This window comes from Trichechus manatus, unplaced genomic scaffold, assembly GCF_000243295.1.
Source record: "Trichechus manatus latirostris isolate Lorelei unplaced genomic scaffold, TriManLat1.0 scaffold00066, whole genome shotgun sequence".
In the NCBI taxonomy this organism is placed as follows: Eukaryota; Metazoa; Chordata; class Mammalia; order Sirenia; family Trichechidae; genus Trichechus; species Trichechus manatus.
This window is the reverse complement of record NW_004444002.1, coordinates 14,525,922-14,547,340: the sequence shown is the minus strand read 5'-3', so window position 1 is coordinate 14,547,340 and position 21,419 is coordinate 14,525,922. Positions and strand designations below refer to the sequence as shown.

Below are 21,419 nucleotides of genomic sequence, written 5' to 3'. Positions count from 1 at the left end.
GCCACCGCGTAGTCAAGGAACCGTCTCTTTTCCCAAGCCATGTCCTCCGCTCTTCGTAGAGCCGACGCACCGTTATTGTTCCTAAGGAGTTCATCTGCTACTTTGTTAACCCTGTAACGGTTTCGTTGACTATTACTTAGTAAAGAAAGGGTGGGAGGAGTAAACTGTGTAGAGCTCCAGCCTTTCTGCCCTATGTCTAATACTCATTCTACTGCTTACTATTTTACTTTTCAAAGGATTTAAGATTCTTGGCAGATAATAAGGTTTAGTAGAAATATATTGAGTTAATAGGCAAATAAAATATCTTCACACTTAAGAGCATTACAGATATCTAATTTAAAAAAACTAAGCATAATAATACTAAGAACCTAGGTATTACAAAACAACAAGGAAAGAACAATTAAGAGACTGCTCCTGGAAAAGGGGTAGTAATATGAAATGGTTAAATATATGAGACGGCGATTAGTTTTCAGCTATTACCGAGGAGGAAGAATTTAAAGTGCAGCCACATGTCAGGAAACCAAAACCTGTAAGGATATAGACAGGATTCATAGTACATACACAGGTTGGAATGTCAAAAGGAGAAAGTGCTACAAAATCAGAATTCTGTATGCTACAATGGCAAATAGTATTTAAAGAAATTACATTTACTTCTTCCCATTTCTACCTACACATTATACCAACCTAGCTGTGTTTCTTGATAAGCTCTTTCTGTTTCACAGAAGTATGTCATGATCTTGGATCGTTGATTTGCTTAGATCTGTACCTTGACACTTCTCTTATTCCTGCCTTTGTATGTCCCAGGCTGCTGCCATCTGTCCCAAGCTTCTTACTTATAAAGTGTGTCCCAGAAATATGTCATAATCAGCTCTTTATTGTACTAGTTGTCATTGTTACCTTTAACCTACATTTTAGCTTTTTTAGTTATTACAAGAGTAAGTCAAACACAACTTGAACTCATGTTCACAAACCAAAAATGCCCCAAACCTCCCAAAAGACTCATCTTACGGGTAAAAGAAACTAGGTATGCAAGAATCATGTGAATAAAACGTGGCAGTGATGGCTAAGATAGCATCCTTCTTCTCACATATCCTGAGTTTCTTCTAAATTATTAAACTTCTGAAAGTTAGGCCAAGCCCCATCGCCATCAAGTCGGTTCAGACTCATAATAACCCTATGCCCCATAGAACTACCCCACAGAATTGCCCCATAGGGTTTCCAAAGAGCACCTGGTGGATTCAAACTGCCAACCTTTTTGTTAGCAGCCATAGCTCTTAACCACTATGCCACCAGGGTTTCCTGAAACTTAGGAGTTCTAAATTGTTTGACTTCTCAGAGTTAGGGACTGTGGATGTGGTCAACAAATGATTATTTAGTAGCTTTTGTGAACAAAAGAATGTACTGTACCTCTTTGAGCAGATGGGGGTTGCTGAGACCTTGAGATAAAAAGAGATACATGAACTGCTCAAAAACAGAGGCTGTTGTTTCTAATCTAGCTGGGGGAAAATACAGGCAATTTAGAGAAAACTATCCAAAAGTGCTTAAAAACCCTCATATCACAAGCAGAAAACATAAACATTGAGGAATGAAATGACAATTGGTTGGACTTGGCAAGTTTAATATGGGACAACTGAATTCAAGAGGCAGGCAAAATGAATTTTGCTAATTTTTGAAACCAATTTCACAACTGTCAAATTTTCTGTGCTTTCTAGGCATGTATAATTAACACTGTACAATGGCATTCTTTCCCCCAGGGTCATTCAGGTGGTGAGGATTAAGCGAGTTAATATTTCTAAAGCTGTTAGTACAGTGCCTGGCACACAGTAAGTACTATATAAGTTGTTGGTTAAATAAAATAAACAATCCCAGGTCTCACACATGTAGAATCATGATTGTTAGGGTCTCCATAAATCCTAGAAAAAAAGAAAAAAAAGAGATTTCTGATTCTGCTACTTGTTCTCCGGGACTTTTTGGATATTCCTAATATCGGTGAAGCAAACGTTGCTTATAACATGGAGATGAATGCTTCTCACTATGTGAATGGACTGTCATTAGATTTACTTTACTTCTACTCCATTGTTTGTTTGTTTGTTTTTTTACCCTTCCCTTTTGTCTAGTGCACCCACATGGATGATCTGAAAAAGGAATCAGGCCCACCAGCCAAAGACCAACAAAATCAAGGGGTTTAAGAAATTAGTGAGGATCAACTATTAAGTTACAGAGGTCATAGCATACAGATTGGGAACGAAAAACCGTGGAAATCCCACGTTTCTCTCGATTTCCCATCAATATTGGACCAAACTCCTGAAAGGTGATGCTGCAGTTCTCCAACCTATTGGCTCTTTTCGAAATCGAGCGCCAGGTTCCTCGGGCCAATGCCATTGAGGAAGGCGCTGGGACTCCTGGAAACGCTCCTCCCCTTTAGAGGAGGTTTGAGGGGGCGGGGCTCGCGCGCATGCTCCTTGCCCGCGGGTCTATTGGCGCGGCCGCCGCGCGCGTGCGCAGGAGGTGATGGGTGCTGGGACGCGGAAGACCCGTGGCCCGGCTGAGGCTCCTGCTTCTGAAGCGTAGGAGGCGGCAGGTTGTGGGTTTTGGTCCTGGCCCCAACGGGTTCCTTGAGGCCATAAGAATTAGAGAGAGGAAGAGGAGGCACTGCGGCGGCGGCTGAGGGGCAGAACCCCCATCTGTCCTCGAGGCGGGAGGGCGGAGGGAGGGGAGAAGCACTGATCCCAAGCTGAGGAGACTCCGGGACCGGGACCCGGAGCATGGGGGGCTGGAGCCGCCGGGGCTGCCCGGCCAGGCCCTGCCCGACTGCCAGCTCCTCGGTGCTAGCACTGTCCGGGCACCTGCGGCGCGTGTAGCCGGGCCCCGCTTGAGGTCGACGGCCGGCAATATAGTAGCATGAGTTCCACATCTGCCTAGTTTCCTCCCCCTCGTTTTCTTTTCCCCGTCCTGCTCCTTCTTCCTCTATCCTCTTCCCCACACCTAGTCCTCCTTTCCTACCCCCTTGTCCTCTTTCTTCCCTCCTTCTCCTTTCTTCCCTTTTCCTTCTTCCTCCAATCTTCCTCTTCCTTTGCCCCTCTGCATTCCTCCTTTTATCCTGCCTGTCCTGCTTTTCCATCTATCCTTTTTCCCTTCCTCCATCCCTCTTTCTCTTTTCTCTCCTCCCTCCATCCTTCTGATCCTCCCACTATCCCTGTCTTCCCCCCATTCTCCTCCTCCCCCTTTTCTGCTCCATCCTCTTCCTTCATGCTCCATCCTCCTTCCGCTGTCTTCACCATCCTATCTTCCTCCTCCTCCTCCTCTTCCTCCCCTCCTCCTCCTCCTTTCCTACTTTTCTCCGCCCCAGCCACCGCCCCCAAGCCTCCGCCCCTTCGCCCCCGCCCCCAGCTGCCTGTCCCCAGCAGCTCAGTCCTGCAGTGAGAGTCTTGGGAGTCCATAGCTAAGCACCAGGAGCTGAGCACTGTCCGCTGTGCCTGCCTGCAAATTCCGGACATGGCTCAGGAGAAAATGGAGCTGGACTTTGAGCCTGACATATCTGATGGGGGCACCCTGAGGAGAGCCAACAGCGCTCCCCTGATCCATGGGCTCAGGTGAGCAGGGTTGGGGAGGATGGAGTAAGGGGTTCGGGGGCTCCTTGGCCCCGGGCAAGCAGTCTTCCTTCCCTAAAGTGAGAGTTGGAGCTCATTTGGGTTCTCCTAACTGTGGGGGTGGGGACTTGTTTGCTTCACAGTGACTTGGGTTCCAAGGTGGAGTGAAAGTTTGACCCTAAGCTGGGCAGTGGCGGGGAGGAGGAAGGACCCTCTACCTGAGGCTGTTGTCCCACTCTAAAAGGAACTCTAGGAAGCTTCTGCCTCTTCTGACAGGTTGCTTGTCCTGCCTAATTTACACAACCGAACATCAGACTGAAGCCCCTGGAACTAGACTTGCAACTTGACACCTGTCCCTAAGAGCTGCTATTTCTAAGCTTAGTTTATGAACCCTGGCCTTAATTTTACTTTAATAAATCATAGTTTATCTAATAACTTGTCATGAAATGGTGCATTCTTGTCATATTAAATGATTTGGATTTGTTCTGTTTTCAGATTCTAAAGTGTCCTGAAATGCATTTTAGTGAATAAAAATAAGAAATAAGGCATGTAGCTTCGATCAGTGAAAACACAGGTTTTGGAAAACGATGGAAATAATCGACCTTTGATTTTTAGTGGCAGGGTCCTGTGTATTCCTGTGAAAAAGTCATCAGTGGGTTTATTTTAAGGTAGAATCTTGTGATAATTACGGTTAGGTGGGCTCACCTCCTGAGCCTATTGCATTTCACTTGTATAAGTAGATAATTCATTTTAGGTAGAGAGCCAGTTTGGGAGACCCTGTAGAAATGGAATTAGTCCAAAAAAAGGGATGGGAATAGAATTAGCGAAAAACATATTAATCAAGCACAGTGAAGGCAAGGAAAGAAGCTATCCTTGGATAGTGAACTAATTATAAATCTATTTTGGGGAAAAAACAGATTAATTTTTTTCTTTCATTAAATACCATTTTGAAACTGAAGGAATGATTGAGTGACCTTTTTGCTTTCCTAAGACTACATTTATTTTTGATACTATAGCTCTGGTGGCGCAGTGGTTAAGAGCTCAGCTGCTAACGAAAAGGTCGGCAGTTCAAATCCACCAGCTGCTCCTTGGAAACTCTATGGGGCAGTTCTGTTCTGTCCTGTAGGGTCGCTATGAGTTGGAATCGACTCGACGGCCCCTGACAACAACATAGGAATAAACTCATCTTTTTTTGGTTGTCTTTTTAAATCTGGCAAGCAAGCGATTGTTACGCACTTGGGGGACCCTGTTGACCTGCGTTTAGGTAATTCTAAAAATATACTGTTTTTTTGAATGATGATTTAAGTAATTACTTGAAGATAGCATGATGTGACAGACAGGCCAGACCTCATCCCGATTTTCTCACTAGCTATGATCATGAATGAATCACTTAACCTTTGTGAGTCTCCGTTTTCTCATTTAAAAATCAGGATAGCTGAGGTAGGTGATCTCAACGGTGCCCCAAAGCCTGATCCAGTTCAGTTCTGGAAATCCATCTTGAACACTTATCACAGACATGGCACTCTGCTAGGCACTGCAGGGTCCTTATACAAAGTTGAGCAAAACACTTCGGTACTAAGGGCTTTAAGATGTATACCCACTTTTCTTTGATAAAAGGTAAAGTTTGGTAGGTGTCTCAAGAAGCATCTCATCTCCCACAGTGCTCCTGGGTTGAAAGATTGCATTAGGTTTGTGGGATGCAGAAAGGCATTGTGGAGGGCATGGCATTTGAGGTGGGCATTGAAGGGGAGGAAGGGCTTTACAGATGGTGCTAAGAAGGAGGGCAACCGAGGCAGAAGGAGCCACATGAGCAGAACCTCAGGTATGTTTATTTCATTGAACGGTGGGCTTCAGAGGTAGAACACATGTTCAGGGCAATAGTGGGAGATGTGCTGCTAGGAGTCTCACATCACTGCACACAGAAAAAGACAGTATTTGTAGGTCCTGTAGGGTAAACAGATGAGGCTTTCTATGTCTGGAGAGAACCGGTTTAGGGATGTGAGCTCTGACCTGGGGCAGCTGGAGGCAACCAGTCTAGAGCTCCGCCCCATACTTCTCCCTGCGGGTGTCCCCCACCCCCCTGAGGAGATCAGTATCTTGGCAAACCTGTAATCCACAACATACCAGTTGGAAAGCCTGTGAAGAGAAGGGTGAGGAGTTTATTCATTGTACGAAAGGAGGAGCCATTGAGTTGTTAATTGGAGAACAGATGTTAATATAGTTGACAAATATCTTAAATGAGAAGACATTAACAATTTAGTTTTTATTTTGCAGCGACTTTTCACAGGTTTTTCAACCATACACATTTAGAACTCGGAGGAATAGTACAACCATTATGAGCCATCACAGCTTGGTAAGTATGGAAGTAAGTATCTAAGTGGTTTGGGTAGGGGAAAACACTTCAAATAATTACTTCTTAAAATTGTGTGCCGTGCATAATTGTTTAAAAAAAGAAAAGATTTATTTTACCTATCTCATTTACTGCTTACACTGTGGCCATTTTCAGCTTTCAGTGAAAAAGGTGACCTGGTTTAAAGAAATTTTTTTTTTTTTTTTTGCTGTGGGACTTTGTGTTTTTAAAAATTATTGTTATTTGTCAGTACTTGCATCTGGTTGTGAGGCAAGTCAGTGTTAATTTCTAATTGTAGTTGAGAACCCCAAACCCAACCAAACTCATTGTTGTCAAGTCCATTCTGACTCATAGCGACCTTGTAGGACAGAGTAGAACTGCCCCATAGGGTTTCCAAGGCTGAAATCTTTACAGAAGCAGACTGCCACATCTTTCTCCCGCGGAGCGTCTGGTGGGTTTGACCCGCCAACCTTTTGGTTAGCAGCCAAGCGTTTAACCACTGTACCACCAGGGCTCCTGTCACTGGTATAGAACAGTATAATTTATGGTCTTAAGGAGACCTGGGTCATTAACCTCATCTTAAATTATTGTAATACCTACACTTGTATGGTATTTTACACGTTACAAAGTACTTTCACACATTTACTTCTCATAACAACCCCTATGAAGAAGGCAGGGCAAAAGATTTTTCCCATTTGAAAGAAGCAGCAGCTAGGACTCAGACGATATAAGTGGCTTGCTCGGAATCACACAATTAATAAATGGCAGAGCTGGAGTTAGAATAGATATCTTCCGGTGCCATCCTATGTGGTATAATCTGTTTAAGAAAGGGAAATATATAACACATTTTAGCTTTCCAGCTGAACTAATTAAAAATACATAAAAATGTTAGTTATCTGGAGGTTTGATTCACTTCACTTCCTTCCCCAAGAATACTAGAAAATATCATAACTATTTTTGTCATATGTAGGAAAAATGTTTATAAGTGTTACACAGCTATGTTCCTCATATCAGTAGCATCACAGAGAAGGGCAAAATAAGTCCGTCTCTCTACACTTCACTTTCCTCATTTGTAAGATATGAAGATTCTTATCAACTCGAGTCTAGGCTAATTTCTCACTGCTCCCTTACAAATACTCTGCTCTGGCTGCACTAAAATACCTCGTTTTCTGAAGGGACCATGTTAATTCCCTGCTCTGTGTTAACCCTTATGCTTGCCTTCACCCCATCCCATCCCATTCCCCTTTCTAGCTTGTCGAAACCTTCAAAACTCAGTGTAATCCTTTTATTTCCTTTGGGAAGCCTTCCGCAGCACTCTTTTGGGTACTTCTATCATTTGTATACGAGTCCCTGGGTGGCACAAATGCTTATCACTCAACTACTGTCCAAAAGGCTGGCAGTTTGAACCTACCCAGACATGCCTAGGAAGAAAGGCTTGGTGATTGATTTCCAAAAGATCACAGCCTTGAAAACTCTGTGGAGCACTTCTACTCTGCACACATGGAGTTGCCATGAGTCAGAATCGACTTGAAGGCAACTAACAACAATCATTTGTATACATTAGATCACAGCATACGTATAAATCTTGATGCACTTGTCTGTGTCCCGCAGTAATCTGCAAAAAAGTAAGATGATAGCAAGTGAGATGGAAAGGAGGGGGCAGATGAAAAACACATGCAGATTTGACAGCTGATTAGACGTCAGGGCAGGGAGAAGGAAGACTCAGAGTGGCTGAAATGTTATTTCTTGGTGCCCAGGGGAATGGTATTGCCTTTACTGGAGTAGGGAAATCGAGAGAAATCGGCGGTTTGAAGGGGAAGAAGATGCATTATTTTTGGACATGTGGAGTTCAAGGTGCTACTGGCCCCATGCTATTGTCTAGAGCAACAGTCTAAATCTTTTTTTTTTTAACTCCAAGCTTCCTATCTCACCACCTTTCACTTTCCAGATGACCCCTGCTGCTCACCCCACAGAGAAGACAGACACCTATCTTTCATGAACCTTAGTTTTCTTCTCCTTAAAGTATCTTTACCTTCACTCATGGTGCTGTGCCCCTAATGGCGCATGCACTTTCTGATTCTGCTGTCACTTTGCTCCGTCTCTTACCTCCTCTCTATCTTGAGTCTTCAGTCCCTTCCTCGCTGCCTCTGTTCCTCCTGCCTTCTTTTCCCAGCTTACACATCTAACACTCAGAAAACCTTTTTTCTTTCCATAGGTGTCTCCTTCCCTCTTTTCCTTCCCCTCTGAGAGCTTTACCAAAGCATCATCTAAGCTCAGCTGCCTCTAATTCCTTGTCTCCCAGTTTTTTACCAAACTATTCAGCCAATTCGTAATCTCCCTACTCCTGCCACAACTCCATTAAAAGACTGTTCTTGTAAAAGTCCCTGTGACCACCTAATTGTCAGTGTCAGGGCCCTCATTTCTTATCCCTCTTGAGCTCTTTGCTTTACTCAGCACCATTAACCAGCACCTCCTTGAAGTTCTTAGGCAGTTTTTCAGCCTATCCATCACTCTCTTGCTTCTGGTACTAGACGCAGCTTTGCTGCTCTCTGTCCCTCTCTGGTCTACTTTCTAGTTTTGTGTAAAATTGACAAGTTGTGTGTCATGTAGGTGTAGAATCTAAATTTCTGATTTTCTCTGCCATCAGTTTCTGGCAATGCTTACTTTGGCTCTCCTGATTATTTTGTTGCCTTTTGGGTTCCTTTTGTTCCCTGTGAGCCTGTCACATCCATGCTTTCTTCCACACCCTCCTGTTAAGAGAGCTTTCCCTGCCTTATTTACTTGCCTAGTGGCTTAGCATTTTCCAAATGACTTCATTAACAGGTTACCAGTAAACACATATTGCATTCATAATGGAAAAAAAAAAAGACTTTTTAAAATGATTTTACTGCTAGTTTCCCTTTTTAAAGCCTAAGAGGAAAAAGTAAAAGGGCTGGGTAATGACGGGATATCTTTTGAGGTAACATCATATTTTAGTGGATAACTTTAAAATTTTTTTTACCTGAATTAGATTTGACTTAAAACACTTAGCGGTTTATTACCATTTTATACTACTTATTACATTTGTGTTCAAGAACGTTTTAACAGAATAGTACCTCTTGTAACATGAGTCAGAATTGACTTGACAGCAACAGGTTTGGTTTCGGTTTTGCAACAGGATAGTTGTCTTATCTAGTTTTATGGTATTACAAACTCATTTGTATCTCATTAGGGAATAAATTGTAGTTGTTTACATTCTGGCTATTAGAACCCTGTAAGATCTGTTGAAAGGAGCCCTGGTGGCACAGTGGTTAAAGTGCTCGGCTGCTAACCGAAAGGTCGGCAGTTCAAACTCACCAGCTGCTCCCTGGGAGAAAGATGTGGCAGTCTACTTCCGTAAGGATTTACAGCCTTGGAAACCCTGTGGGGCAGTTCTACTCTGTCCTGTAGGGTTGCTGTGAGTTGGAATCAACTCGATGGCAGTGGGTTTGGTTTGGTTTGGAAGATCTGTTGGAAGGAATTATACCTTATATTTTGTAATCAGATTGTGATTATTTAAAAATTAGTCTTTAAAAATGACGATCTGAAGGAAAGCAACAGTGATTTTAAAGGTACTCCCTGCCTTTGCACTGATTTTATTTTTAACCATTAAGGTTTGTGGTGGTAGCATTAGTGATCAAATTTTAGAATGGCTTTACATTATGTAAGCAAAATCTCTTTATTGCAATTTTAAGGTGTTTGAGGTAAACACTAATCCTAGACAAAACATTATACTGGTTTTATTAGCCTGTCTTCCCCCATTGGTGCGGTGGTAATAAAAATGAATAAAAATCACTGTTTTTTACTTTCTCTTCTTATAGAGCTCCTTATTTTAGATAAGTAGGGTAATGGATATTTCCAAGGGCAGGAGTCTTTTTACATAAATGTACACAGCTCTACATTCATTTGGGAAAAGTGCTAAAGTCAGTGCCTGTTGAGCGACAGATGGCGGTTTGAGGTTGGACACCTGGTGTACTTTGTAAAGACTGAATGAATGTATTGCCTCTAGTCCATTACTGTTCAATGACTTAGCTAAATTTCTAAGAAGAATATGACAATATCTGGGAATTGGTTGTACACCAGTACTAACAGCGGACTGTTGCTTTGTGATTCAGGAAATAGTAAATGTTTACTTTTTTCTTCTAGTTGCTGTCATCCTCACCCAGCCGTATCCCTAGTAGCAGACTGCATCAAATCAGAAAGGTAAGTTTTACTTACTAGCTCAGATCTAAACATTTTCTGGATTTTACATTTTGATTTTATTTTCGTTTTGAAGGTTAGATACTAAAAATGAGTCAAGTGGCAACTCTGGTTAGTTGTAGACAGATTACAGTTCTGGGTTTGCAGACAAAATGCAAATGTGGCGTGGGTGGCAATCTTAGAAGGTTAGTTCTACTGTATTGTGTTATGTCAAATGAGGTAGAAAAACCTTTTAATTTTATTTTCAGTAGAGAAATACGTGGATAAATATTATGTTTTCGGCACATGTTGTCTTTGCAGGAAGAAGGAGTGGATATGATGAACAGAGAGACTTCACGTGAAAGGTTAGTGCCTCACAAGAACAGAACATAGAGAGCCGAATGTGTCTTGTTTGTAAGCACTGATAGCGTTTCATTTTGTTTGTTTAAGGGAAGTGCAAACAGCAATGCAGATAAGCCAATCATGGGATGAGAGCTTGAGCCTGGTAAAGTTTTCCCTTATCTGCTTGCTTTTTTATTTTCCAGAAACCTGTACATTGTTCATTGACTTCGTTAGTTTTTACATGTCTTTTTGTACCTCCTGCTTCCAAATTTGTATTCGTTTTTCATCTCTGCTTTTCCAGAAGAATAGTAGAGTGCAACTTTTTGGTCTATATATTTCTGCTCTAGAAATGTAGGTACGTTCTAGTAGTAAGTAAGACTTGTTATGAAGAGGTAACACTTTATGTTTACAGAGCGATAGTGATTTCGACAAGTCGGAGAAATTATATTCTCCGAAGAGAATTGACTTCACTCCAGTTTCTCCAGCACCATCACCCACCAGAGGATTTGGAAAGGTAGGATCATGGGCAAGATAGTAACTTTCTTTCACACACTGAGCTGTTTCTTTTCTAAAACACACACACACACACACACACACACACACACACACACACACACACACACACACACACACACACACACCACCTCTCTTATGAAGAATTCAATTACTTAAAAGAACATTAATGAAAATTTATGATAGTAATTTGAAAAAATATTTATAAGACCCATAGACAGCTAATAAGCAGTTCTCAGTACTTTGTGTCTGTCATTTTTAAAAGAACCTTGTAAAAACTGGAGCAGTAGAAAGATTTTAATATTAAAATTTTTTTCTAGCAGTGTTTTTCACCATCCTTACAAATGTTTGTGAGTAGCAGTGGATTATCGCCAAGTCCTGTTCCTAGTCCAAGACGATTTTCGAGGTATGTGAACCGGTATTCTAAATGTAGTTTAAGTGCCACTCATTAAATTTGTCTATAGATTAACTTTTTCTCCAACGTTTTATTATGGAAATTGTCAAATGTACAGCAAAACGGAAAGAATTTCACAGTGAACATCCATATACCTGCTGCCGGTATTGAGACTTAGTGCTGATGTATATATCCAGAGGGAAACGACATGTGCGCGCCTGCACACGCACGCTATAATTTATCCTTCTTAACGATTAGGAAAATTTTTTAAGATCGTATATCAGTCAAAATCCAAATAACATTTAATAAGGTATCATTTTTTAAAACTGTTGTGGGCATTTTGTTTCATTATGACTAAAATAAATTGCTTAAAATGCCATGTTATTCCCGATTGCTGTATACCAGATCAGATTATGTGCAACACAAACATTTTCCTTTTCTCCCTACATGAATGTCAAATTCATTTATTTATTTTTTTGTTTATATTTATTTATTTATTTGGTGGGCTGTAACACTGTTTGTCTTCCATCTTGGAAGTACTTCAAGTCGTCCTGTTCGTTTATTCATTTAAACAGGCGGAGTCAAAGTCCAGTCAAGTGCATTAGGCCCAGCGTCCTTGGTCCTCTTAAAAGAAAAGGTATGCTTCACACTTCTGATGTTAAACTGAATCGAGCTTGAATTAAAAACTAGAATTCCTGTCTGAAACTAGTTCAACGCATACTCTCCTTTTTTTCTGAATGTGAATGTATGCTTTACCGATTCTGAGTTTTGTAAGTTGGTTGTTTGATACTATCTCTATAGGGTCCCTATGAGTCGGAATTGACTCGATGGCAATGGGTTTGATTTTTTTTTGTATCTTTTTTACACTTCATAACTGAATCTTATTCAAAAACTCATATTATCAACATATATTCTAAAAATATTGCCTGTCAATGATTCAAATGTGAAGGAAATATATAGTTGCTATGTTGCAGAAGTATACGCTTCTGTCATAGCATATAGATCTATAAACATGCTATACGCTCACATATACAATGAGATTCACCTCCGCCCACCACCAAATTACTCCTCGGCAAAGAGGGAATTGCCTGATATTCAAGTCTCTATAGTGTTTTTGATATAACAGGGTGTTCTCTTAATTACCTTATTTTGAACCACAAAGCAGTAAACTAAAATAATCTCAATCAGTGCTAGTTTTTTCATGCTTATAGAGGCACCTGATAGCATCTGTTTAAAAAAAAAAAAGGCAAAGAAAGTTAGCACAGGTTTAGTCATTATTCCTGGGGATATGACCACACAATTGCAAGTGTAGTATGTCATTTTAAACAAGACTTTTAACAGTGACTTTAAAAAAGCAATTCACTGAGTGGTTACTTTGTGAAGATCACCTTTGGGACCAATAAACAAACCAACTCTCCTAATGTTAGGTGAATGGGTACTTGTGGCTTTGGTTACAACTTTCCAGTGGTAGAGTCATAAAACAAGTGCTATATTTCAGACAACTTAAAACTGAAAATGGTGTGCTCTAGAAGGTAGATCCTCATGGTGACAGTATTAGTACTTAGTGAACAAATTTTATTTTATAAATAAAAATAGTATTTTTCCTTAAAATTTGTTGCAAGGCAATAGTTACAGTCCTGAGGACTTACTCAGGGGCTATTATGTGAAAATCACACTTGAAAACAAAAATTATTATTAAATTTGTTGCAGGAAGTAAGTTGGTAGAATTAGTATGGTTGTTTAGTTTCATAGCAATTCCAAAATACACCAGCAGATGGAGAGGTTCTTTGCTAAAAGGGCTGAAGTCTTTTGCTAATGAGGTGGAGTTTGAAAGCCCAGCAGCTGCTTTTAAAAGCTACATATTAGAGCATAGAAAAAGCAAATAAAAATATAGCCACTTCTGGATTTCAGGAATTTTCATAATAGATGCAGAGGAAAGATAATATAAATTAATTAATAATATGGAAAAGCTGAATGGTGCATTTGTTCTTGCTTACTCTTTTTTCATCATAAGAATCGTGTACAATTTTAAGTTCAAAGTTAACTGATTTCCTACTGGAATATAGATAGGCTCACGAATGAAATTTAACATTCCATTTTAAAGATCAGATAAAAAGTTTCAAAACCAGGGTTTGTGCATGTTTTAATTCAAACCATAGCTTATTTTGAAAGGGGCTTTTTCTTTCTGACTTAGGGTTGTCAGGGTTTGTACTCCTGGTGGCAAAATGTTAACCTTATTACTATTGGTGCAGCAGCTTTCTATGACCAGTTCTGAAAAAATCTGTAGGCACTGAGGTAGCCAATAAAATGCCAGTTTTGCAAATTGATTAATGATTGCTTTCAATTAGCATGTGCTTTCAAAATTATATTTTTAATCTTCATTTTCACAAAAAAGTCTAAAGCAACCTTTTATTTATATACTGCTTATCAGACTGTATTTTTTAACCTATTTAACTTTAACTCAGGAAATATTTAAATATTAAAATATACAAAATCAATAGGCTTAGCTAGTCATCTCCCATAAATTATTATTCACTGTGAGCATCAACTGTTTGTGAATACTTTATTTGCTACTGTGGTTAGTCTTGATTCATTTTGTATGATGCAATCCGTGTTCTACTATTAAAGAAACATGAATATATCCATGTTGTTAGGTGCCATCAAGTCAGTTCCGGCTCATAGCGACCCTACGTACAACAGAATGAAACATTGCCCGGTCCTGCACCATCCTCACAATTGTTGTTATGCTTGAGCCTAGAATATATCCATAGCATACTACATATAAAAATTTTTTTAGGGCTAATGACTTTTTGATTGAGGTTATGCAGTAGTATGTTTCTTAAAGCACATGGAAAAGTAGCTTTTATGTAATGGCTTGAAGAAGTATTGCGAGCTTTGTATAATTAAGTATTATACAAAGATCACCCCATTTTAGCACCAAGCCTATATTTGTGAAATTATTTTACATCAGCATTGTCTCTCTCTGTTTAGGTGAAATGGAGACAGAAAGCCAGCCCAAGAGACTCTTCCAAGGCACTACCAACATGCTGTCTACTGATGCTGCCCAATTGTCTGATCTGAGCTCATGGTAAACAATGAAATAAAATCAAAAGGGTGTTAAGGATACGATCCATTTAAAAAGAGCCACATGAAGCATTCATTGGGATAATTCAAAACATACTCACCTTTTGACCTGTGCTCATAGAGGGGAAATCTCCATGGAAGCGTAGATGTGAAAAAGCAGATAATTTGAAAGTCATGAGTACTTCCCTTGGAAGTGTGTATATCTGGCACCTTTCACTTTCATTCCTAACTCCTGTTAGGCCAGCCTCTCTCAATAGATGCTAAAGGTGTGGTAGAGCATCAACAGCTGCATGGTGTGGGAAAGTTTCTGGGTTGCTGTGGGTAATGTGCATTAATTGTAGGTGCTCTGCCTGCATTTTGTCTTATAGCCTTTTAACGTAGCAGAGAATACCAGCATTTTCTTAAGCATGGTAGTCTCTAAATAATATTATCTATTGTTAACAAAATTTGAGGGTATTCCATTTTTTGTGGTTCCGTTTTTCTAGTAACACTTTCTGATTCTTATGCCCTATTCACATAAATGCTTTTTTAGTCTTAGTCATCCTAGTTTAGGTCTCTAACTTAAGGACCTTCCATGTTTTTATGGTAGTTAACTTCTCTTCCTATCCCTGAAGTTGAGCCCTTAGATGCTGATATAGTAGAACGAAAGGGACGAGGTAGTAGCAGTGACCAGCTATTATTTTGAAACCCACTCACCGAGTACCCATGTTCTAGATGCAATTGTGTACTGCCTTTCACAACTTTTTTGTTCCCTAAGTTTTACAGTGAGAGTCTTTTAAAAGCCCATGAAGGCACTCATTTTAAAAATAAAAGGATGGTACCCTCTAAATGAAAGAAGTGTGAAGGTCACTTATAAGGGGTAAGAATTGACACTTCCTTCTTCCCCAATCACTCATTCATTGTTTTGTGTGAAATAATCTGTACTTGTAGTTGGTCAAGAAGTCACAAGTTATTCTTGTTTATTAAGCATGTTGATCAGTACCGTTCTAACCTTGGAACAGATGCCTTTTAGATTGTTCTGTCTATTTTCAGCCCCACGATCTCTTTACCCTCTCATCTCTGTCTGTCCTTGGTAGCTCAGTGTGCTAATTTTGGTACAGAGTGCCTTTCTAGGTACGTAGATGATTGCAGAGAGAAACTTCTGAAGCTTGTCAAGAGGACTAGTGGATGAAACTGTATACTTAGTTGAAACCGCCTGTCACTTTTATGGTAAAGTGTGTTTTAATATAGGCTTGTAGCTATAAATAGGTTTCTTTACCCAGTTACTAACCAAGTAACCAAGTGAGGTAAAAGACATGAAAGCATTTTGCCAACATCATACAGGGCGAGTTGATTTTTCTTTTTGTATCGTCTTAGGCTGACTGTCCAGGATGCCATAAGCAGGTTCAAGTGAATAAGTAAGAAAGGAAGGAAGGTCCAGTATTTACCAAGGGTCCCCTTGTTCAGACTTGTATCCCTCTGAGCACCATGACCTAAGCTGTCTGTGATGGTAGCTTTGGTGGACTTCTGTTTCTTGTTCCACTACTCACATATCCTTAGACCTATGACTGGCTGTGGGAACTCTGGGAACATCGACATTGGTGATGGAGGAAGATTCTGATCCTCAAACACAAAAAGCTGTTGCTTCAAGTTAGAGAGAAGATTTACTTTATTCACACCCATCCGTAGAGTACTAACAAGCCAAGACATGGTTCAAGTAATATGTTACAAAGAGTTCTTTTTCTTTCTTAACGTTTTCTAAAGGAAATTTTAAGACCTACGTAAAAATAGAAAGAATGGTGTAATGGACTCCCATGTACCCATCACCCACCTTCAACAGCTATCAGCACACAACCAATCTTGTTTGATCTATTTCCTCCCCCTCCTCCTGTGGAGAATTTTAAAGCAAATCATAGACCCAGAAATACTAGAAATAATTTTAGTATTTTCCTTAGTTAAATACTTCTTCATATGATAACCATTACCAGTCAAATTTAGTTGAAGGGTATTAGATCTTTAGTTTTTATCCGTATTTATTTAGTCAGTCTTTGAGAACCTATAGCCTTTTCGCTATTTGATTTTTTAATTTTGAATGTCCTTAATTTGTAGATTTTAGTCTTATTAAAGGCTAGCCATCTTTAAATTCCTATCAGATCTCTTTTCTGAGTAAAAATACAGGGTGTCCCAAAAGTCTTAGTGGAGAAGTTCACATGCTATACCCATTGCCACTGAGTCGATTCCGACTCATAGCGACCCTATAGGACAGAGTAGAACTGCCCCATAGGGTTTCCAAGGCTGTAATCTTTACGGAAGCAGACTGCCACATCTTTCTCCCATAGAGCAGCTGGTGGGTTTGAACAGCCAATCTTTCAGTTAGCTGTTGAGAGCTTAACTGCTGTGCCACCAGGGTTCCCATTCAGATGCTGTCTACTTACAAAATGTATCATTAAAGTTTAATTACTTAAATTTCTTTACACTTAGTTTTGTGATTTTTGAATAGGTATTTAATTTTAATTTTTGTTTTAATATTTGCCATCTTCAATCAGAGGGATTGAAATAAAATTAAAATATTATTCAAGACAACCTAAAAAATGGAAAAAATATTTGATAACCATATATCTGATAAGGATTTAATATCCAATATATAGAGAGAACTCCTACAACTCAACAACAAAAAGACAAACAACCCAATTAAGAAATAGGCAAAGGACTTAAATAGACATTTCTCCAAAGAAGATATACAAATGGCCAATAAACACATGAAAAGATAACTCAACATCATTAATCATTGGGAAAAAGCTAATCAAAACTACAATGAGATACCACTTCTTACCTGTTAGGATAGCTATTATCAGGAAAATAGGAAATAAGCACTGAGGAGGATGTGGAGAAATTGGAACTCTCGTACATTGCTGGTGGGGATGTAAAATGGTGCAGCCACTGTGGAAAACAATTTGGCAGTTCCTCAGACGTTAAACATAGAATTACCATATAATCGAGCAATTCCACTCCTAGGCATATACCCAAAAGAATTGAACACAGGTACTTAAATAAATACTTGTACACGAATGTTCATAGCAGCACTATAGCCAAAAACTAAAAACAACTCAAGTGTCCATCAACAGATGAATGGATAAACAAAATGTGGTATATACATACCATGGAGTATTATTCAGCCGTAAAGAGAAATGTAGTTCTGATACATGCTACAACATGGACAAACCTTGAAAACATTATACTGAGTGAAATAAGTCAGACACAAAAAGACCGATATTGTATCCCACTTATATGAAATAGCTAGAATAGGCAAATGCATAGAGACAGAAGTTTATTAGTGGTTACCAGGGCCTTGGGGCAGTCAGTGGAGAATAAGGAGTTATTGCTTAAGGGGAACTGAATTTGTGTTTGGGGTGATGAAAAACTTTTGGAAATAGATAATGATGCTGGTAGCACAACATGGTGACTGCAATTAATGTCCCTGAATCATACACTTAAAAATGGTTAAAACGGCACATTTTTGTTAGATGTATTTTACCACAGTAAATTTTTTAAAATTGTTATTCCAAATTCTCAAAACTTAAGTGTCAAGAGAAATTTACAAGTTAAATTTTCAAATGGTGTGTTTTGTAAGTTTGTAGCATCTATATGTCTCAGATTATTAAAGCTTACAATTGCACTAAGACTTGGAACACCCTGTGTACTAATATTGCCAACATTTATGTCTACAATAAGAGATTAAAACTGAGTTATTCCTTTTATGTAAAAATTGGATCTTTTGCAGAAACTTTTTTTCTATCTCTTTAATACACTTTCATTGATTATGCATCCATATTCTTGGAAATAGGGCCAGAAACAGGAACCAGCTGCCATCTAGGATATCAGTCTACTTGATAGTGAAACTAAGGAAACCGTTTTTATACTATCTCTTAGTGAGCAGAAAAAATAATCAGGTCATTTAAATAGCTGTAGTTTTTGCCCTGCCCCATCCCTACAAAGAAGAAGAAGAGACAGGGTTTACCCTTTAAAGTTTTTATACCAGATAATAATTTTTAAAATCGTTATACTAAGCTAGTTTAGTGAAAACGTCTGGGTAAAGATTTACCAAGTTCTGAATCTAAACTGCAGTGGAGGCTCAATGTAAGTATGCTATTTTTTTTCTGGTAATAAACGAAATTATATATGCTTATATGTAATAGTAGAGAAGAAATTCTTGAAACTACATGAAATGAAATGTTCAGGTTCGTATTTTTTTCTGATTTTCTTGGTAACTTCTCCGTTAGCTTATTTCTCTTAAGGTCATCAACTGTGTTAGAAGACAGATTTCATTGCATGAATCATGTTTTGTGTTTTTGAATGAATACAGGGTTCACCTAAGCAAAGAGGTCTTATTAGAAATGCGATCTTTTAACCCAGGGTTCACCATAAGTCTGGTGGTCGGAATAAGAAGTTCTTTATTAATATTCAGATTATCTACTTGGTGGCCAAATTTTAATCTAAGCTCCTTTCTTCCTGCCAAGTAGCACAGATCATGTCCTGCTGCTGCCCAGCCAGTATGTGCTTTAGGAAAGTAAATTCATTTTAATATTAGTCTAGGCAAAAAGCTGCAGGAGGAAAAATCACATATGTTCCAAAAGCAAATATATAAAGGTCTTTTGATTTTCCAATGTCTTAGATTATCTGTGCAACTTTCTTTCAGTAGTTTGAATAATTTATAGTTTAGACTCATTTTGCCATATGGTTGAAAAAAATATCAGAGCCAGCTAAATTTTCCAAACTTCTTACTTAAAAGTGATTTTATTAATGATGCATTTGATGGCAGTGAGCATACAGTAGGATTACTGTGGAATATACTGGTTCCAGTTTTATTTTTATTTTTCCAAAGCCTATTTATATTCTGTCCCCACCTTAAAAAAAAAACACAGGAAATAGGAAGAAAAGACATTTTGAAGAAAAGTAGAAGAGCAGAGATGCAGGGAGAGAAAAAAAAAAGTTTTATTTCTCCAAGGGTGGTATAGGGCCCGGAAACTTCCAAATGTACCATAGATTAGTTAATACTGAAAATAAATTCACTTGGAAATTCATTAAGATAATATTAATGACACATAACTCGGAGCATGTTAGACCAGAATGGGCTTTTGCAAAGGAGCCACTGACCAAGCTTAAAGTATAACCTGTATTACCTTACTTATAACTCCTTCTTTAATTCTATGCGTTTTCCTTTTCAAAACTAAAAGTATGTCTGTGCAAATCCTAAAACTGCCTGACTGCCTCTCCCAACTTTCTCTCTCACCATGTTCCACTTATTCTCTGTACTACAGCCACACTCGCCTGCTTTGGTTTCCTAGAACCACCCTCGCTTCCTCCTACACCTTACATAGTTAATGCCTACTCATCTTCAGATTGTGGCTCAAATGCCGTTTCTGGGGAGCCTTTCCCTGTTTTTCCAACTAACATCAGGTCACCCATGTGATATACTTTCATAGCCCCTTGTATCTTTCTTTCATTACTTTTCTGACAGTTTGTAATTATATGTTTATTAGCATGATGATTTTTTAAATGTCTTTTGCACTGTACCATAAATCCGGTGAGGGCAGGGACCGTGTCTGTCTTACACACCATTGTATTTCTTTCTTTAATTTTTTTTATTGTTGTAGTTTAAATGAAGTTTACATTTCAAGTTAGTCTCTTATACAAAAATTTATACATACATTGTTAAGTGACCCTAATTGCTCTCCCTATACTGTGGCAGTACACTCCTCCTTTCCACCCCTGATGCCCCATGACCATTCAACCAGCTCCTAACCTTCTCTGCCTTCCCATCTCACCTCTGGACAGGAGCTGCCCATTTAGTCTCACTAAATCTACTTGAGCTAAGAGGTACACTCCTCACGCGTATCACTTTATGTCCCACAGTGCAGTCCAATCCCTGTCTGAAGAGTTGGCTTCGGAAATTGTTTTAGTTCTGGGCTGATAGAGAATCCAGGGACCATGCTTTCCAGGGTTCCTCCAGTCTCAGACCATTAAGTCTGTTCTTCTTACTAGAATGAGTTCTGCACCCCGCCTTTCTCTTGCTCCATCCAGGACTCTCTGTTGTGTTCCCTGTCAGGGTGGTCACTGGTGGTAACTGGGCACCACCTAGTTCTTCTGGTCTCAGGCTGATGAAGTCTCTGGTTTATGTGGCCCTTTCTGTCTCTTGGGCTAATATTTTCCTTGTGTCTTTGGTCTTCTTCATTCTCCTTTACTCCAGGTGGTTGGGACCAATTGATGCATCTTAGATGGCCGCTTGCAAGCTTTTAAGACCAGATGCTACTCACCACAGTAGGATGTAGAACATTATCTTTATGAACTGTGTTATGCCAGTTGACCTGGATGTCCCCTGAAAGCATGGTCCCTGGACCCCTACCCCTGATACTCTGTCCCTCAAAGTGTTTGATTGTATTCAGGAAACTTCTTAGCTTTGGTTTAGTCCCATTGTGCTGACTTCCCCTGTAGTGTGTGCTGTCCTTCCCTTCACCCAAGATAATTCTTGTCTACTATCTAGTTAGTGAATAACCCTCACCCTCCCTCCCCACCCTCATAACCATCAAAGAATGTCGTCTTCTGTGTTTAAACCTTTTCTCGAGTTCTTATAATAGTGGTCTTATGCAGTATTTGTCCTTTTGTGACTGACTAATTTAACTCAGCATAATGCATTTCAGATTCATCCGTGTTATGAGATATTGTGCAGATTCATTGTTGTTCTTTATCATTGCATAGTAATCCCTTGTGTGAATATACCATAATTTGTTTATCCATTTGTCCATTGATGGGCACCTAGGTTGTTTCCATATTTTTGCTAATGTGAACAGTGCTGCAGTGAACATAGGTGTGCATATATCTATTCGTGTGACGGCTCTTATTTCTCTCGGATATATTCCAAGGAGCGGGATAGCTGGATCATATAGTACTATTTCTAGCTTTTTAAGGAAGC

The 21,419-nt window shown here is 39.4% G+C and overlaps 1 protein-coding gene across 5 annotated transcripts in view; it reads left to right on the top strand.

Moving 5' to 3' along the window:
• The first annotated feature begins 3,450 nt into the window (after positions 1 to 3,450).
• Positions 3,451 to 21,419, top strand: part of PABIR2 (PABIR family member 2) — a 22,228-nt gene continuing 4,259 nt past the window's right edge. For 2 of the 5 annotated variants that reach the window (XM_004379645.2, XM_004379643.2), the window contains exons 1-9: positions 3,451 to 3,593; positions 5,865 to 5,943; positions 10,105 to 10,161; positions 10,459 to 10,502; positions 10,588 to 10,642; positions 10,892 to 10,993; positions 11,316 to 11,398; positions 11,962 to 12,023; positions 14,378 to 14,474. In XM_004379645.2, the coding sequence (XP_004379702.1) occupies positions 3,496 to 3,593; positions 5,865 to 5,943; positions 10,105 to 10,161; positions 10,459 to 10,502; positions 10,588 to 10,642; positions 10,892 to 10,993; positions 11,316 to 11,398; positions 11,962 to 12,023; positions 14,378 to 14,474 (677 nt within the window). In that variant the 5' untranslated portion in view covers positions 3,451 to 3,495. Of the gene's footprint in view, positions 3,594 to 5,864; positions 5,956 to 10,104; positions 10,162 to 10,458; positions 10,503 to 10,587; positions 10,643 to 10,891; positions 10,994 to 11,312; positions 11,399 to 11,961; positions 12,024 to 14,377; positions 14,475 to 21,419 lie in introns of all 5 variants that reach the window. The other 3 variants (XM_023734315.1, XM_023734314.1, XM_023734313.1) reach the window with 3 other exon arrangements.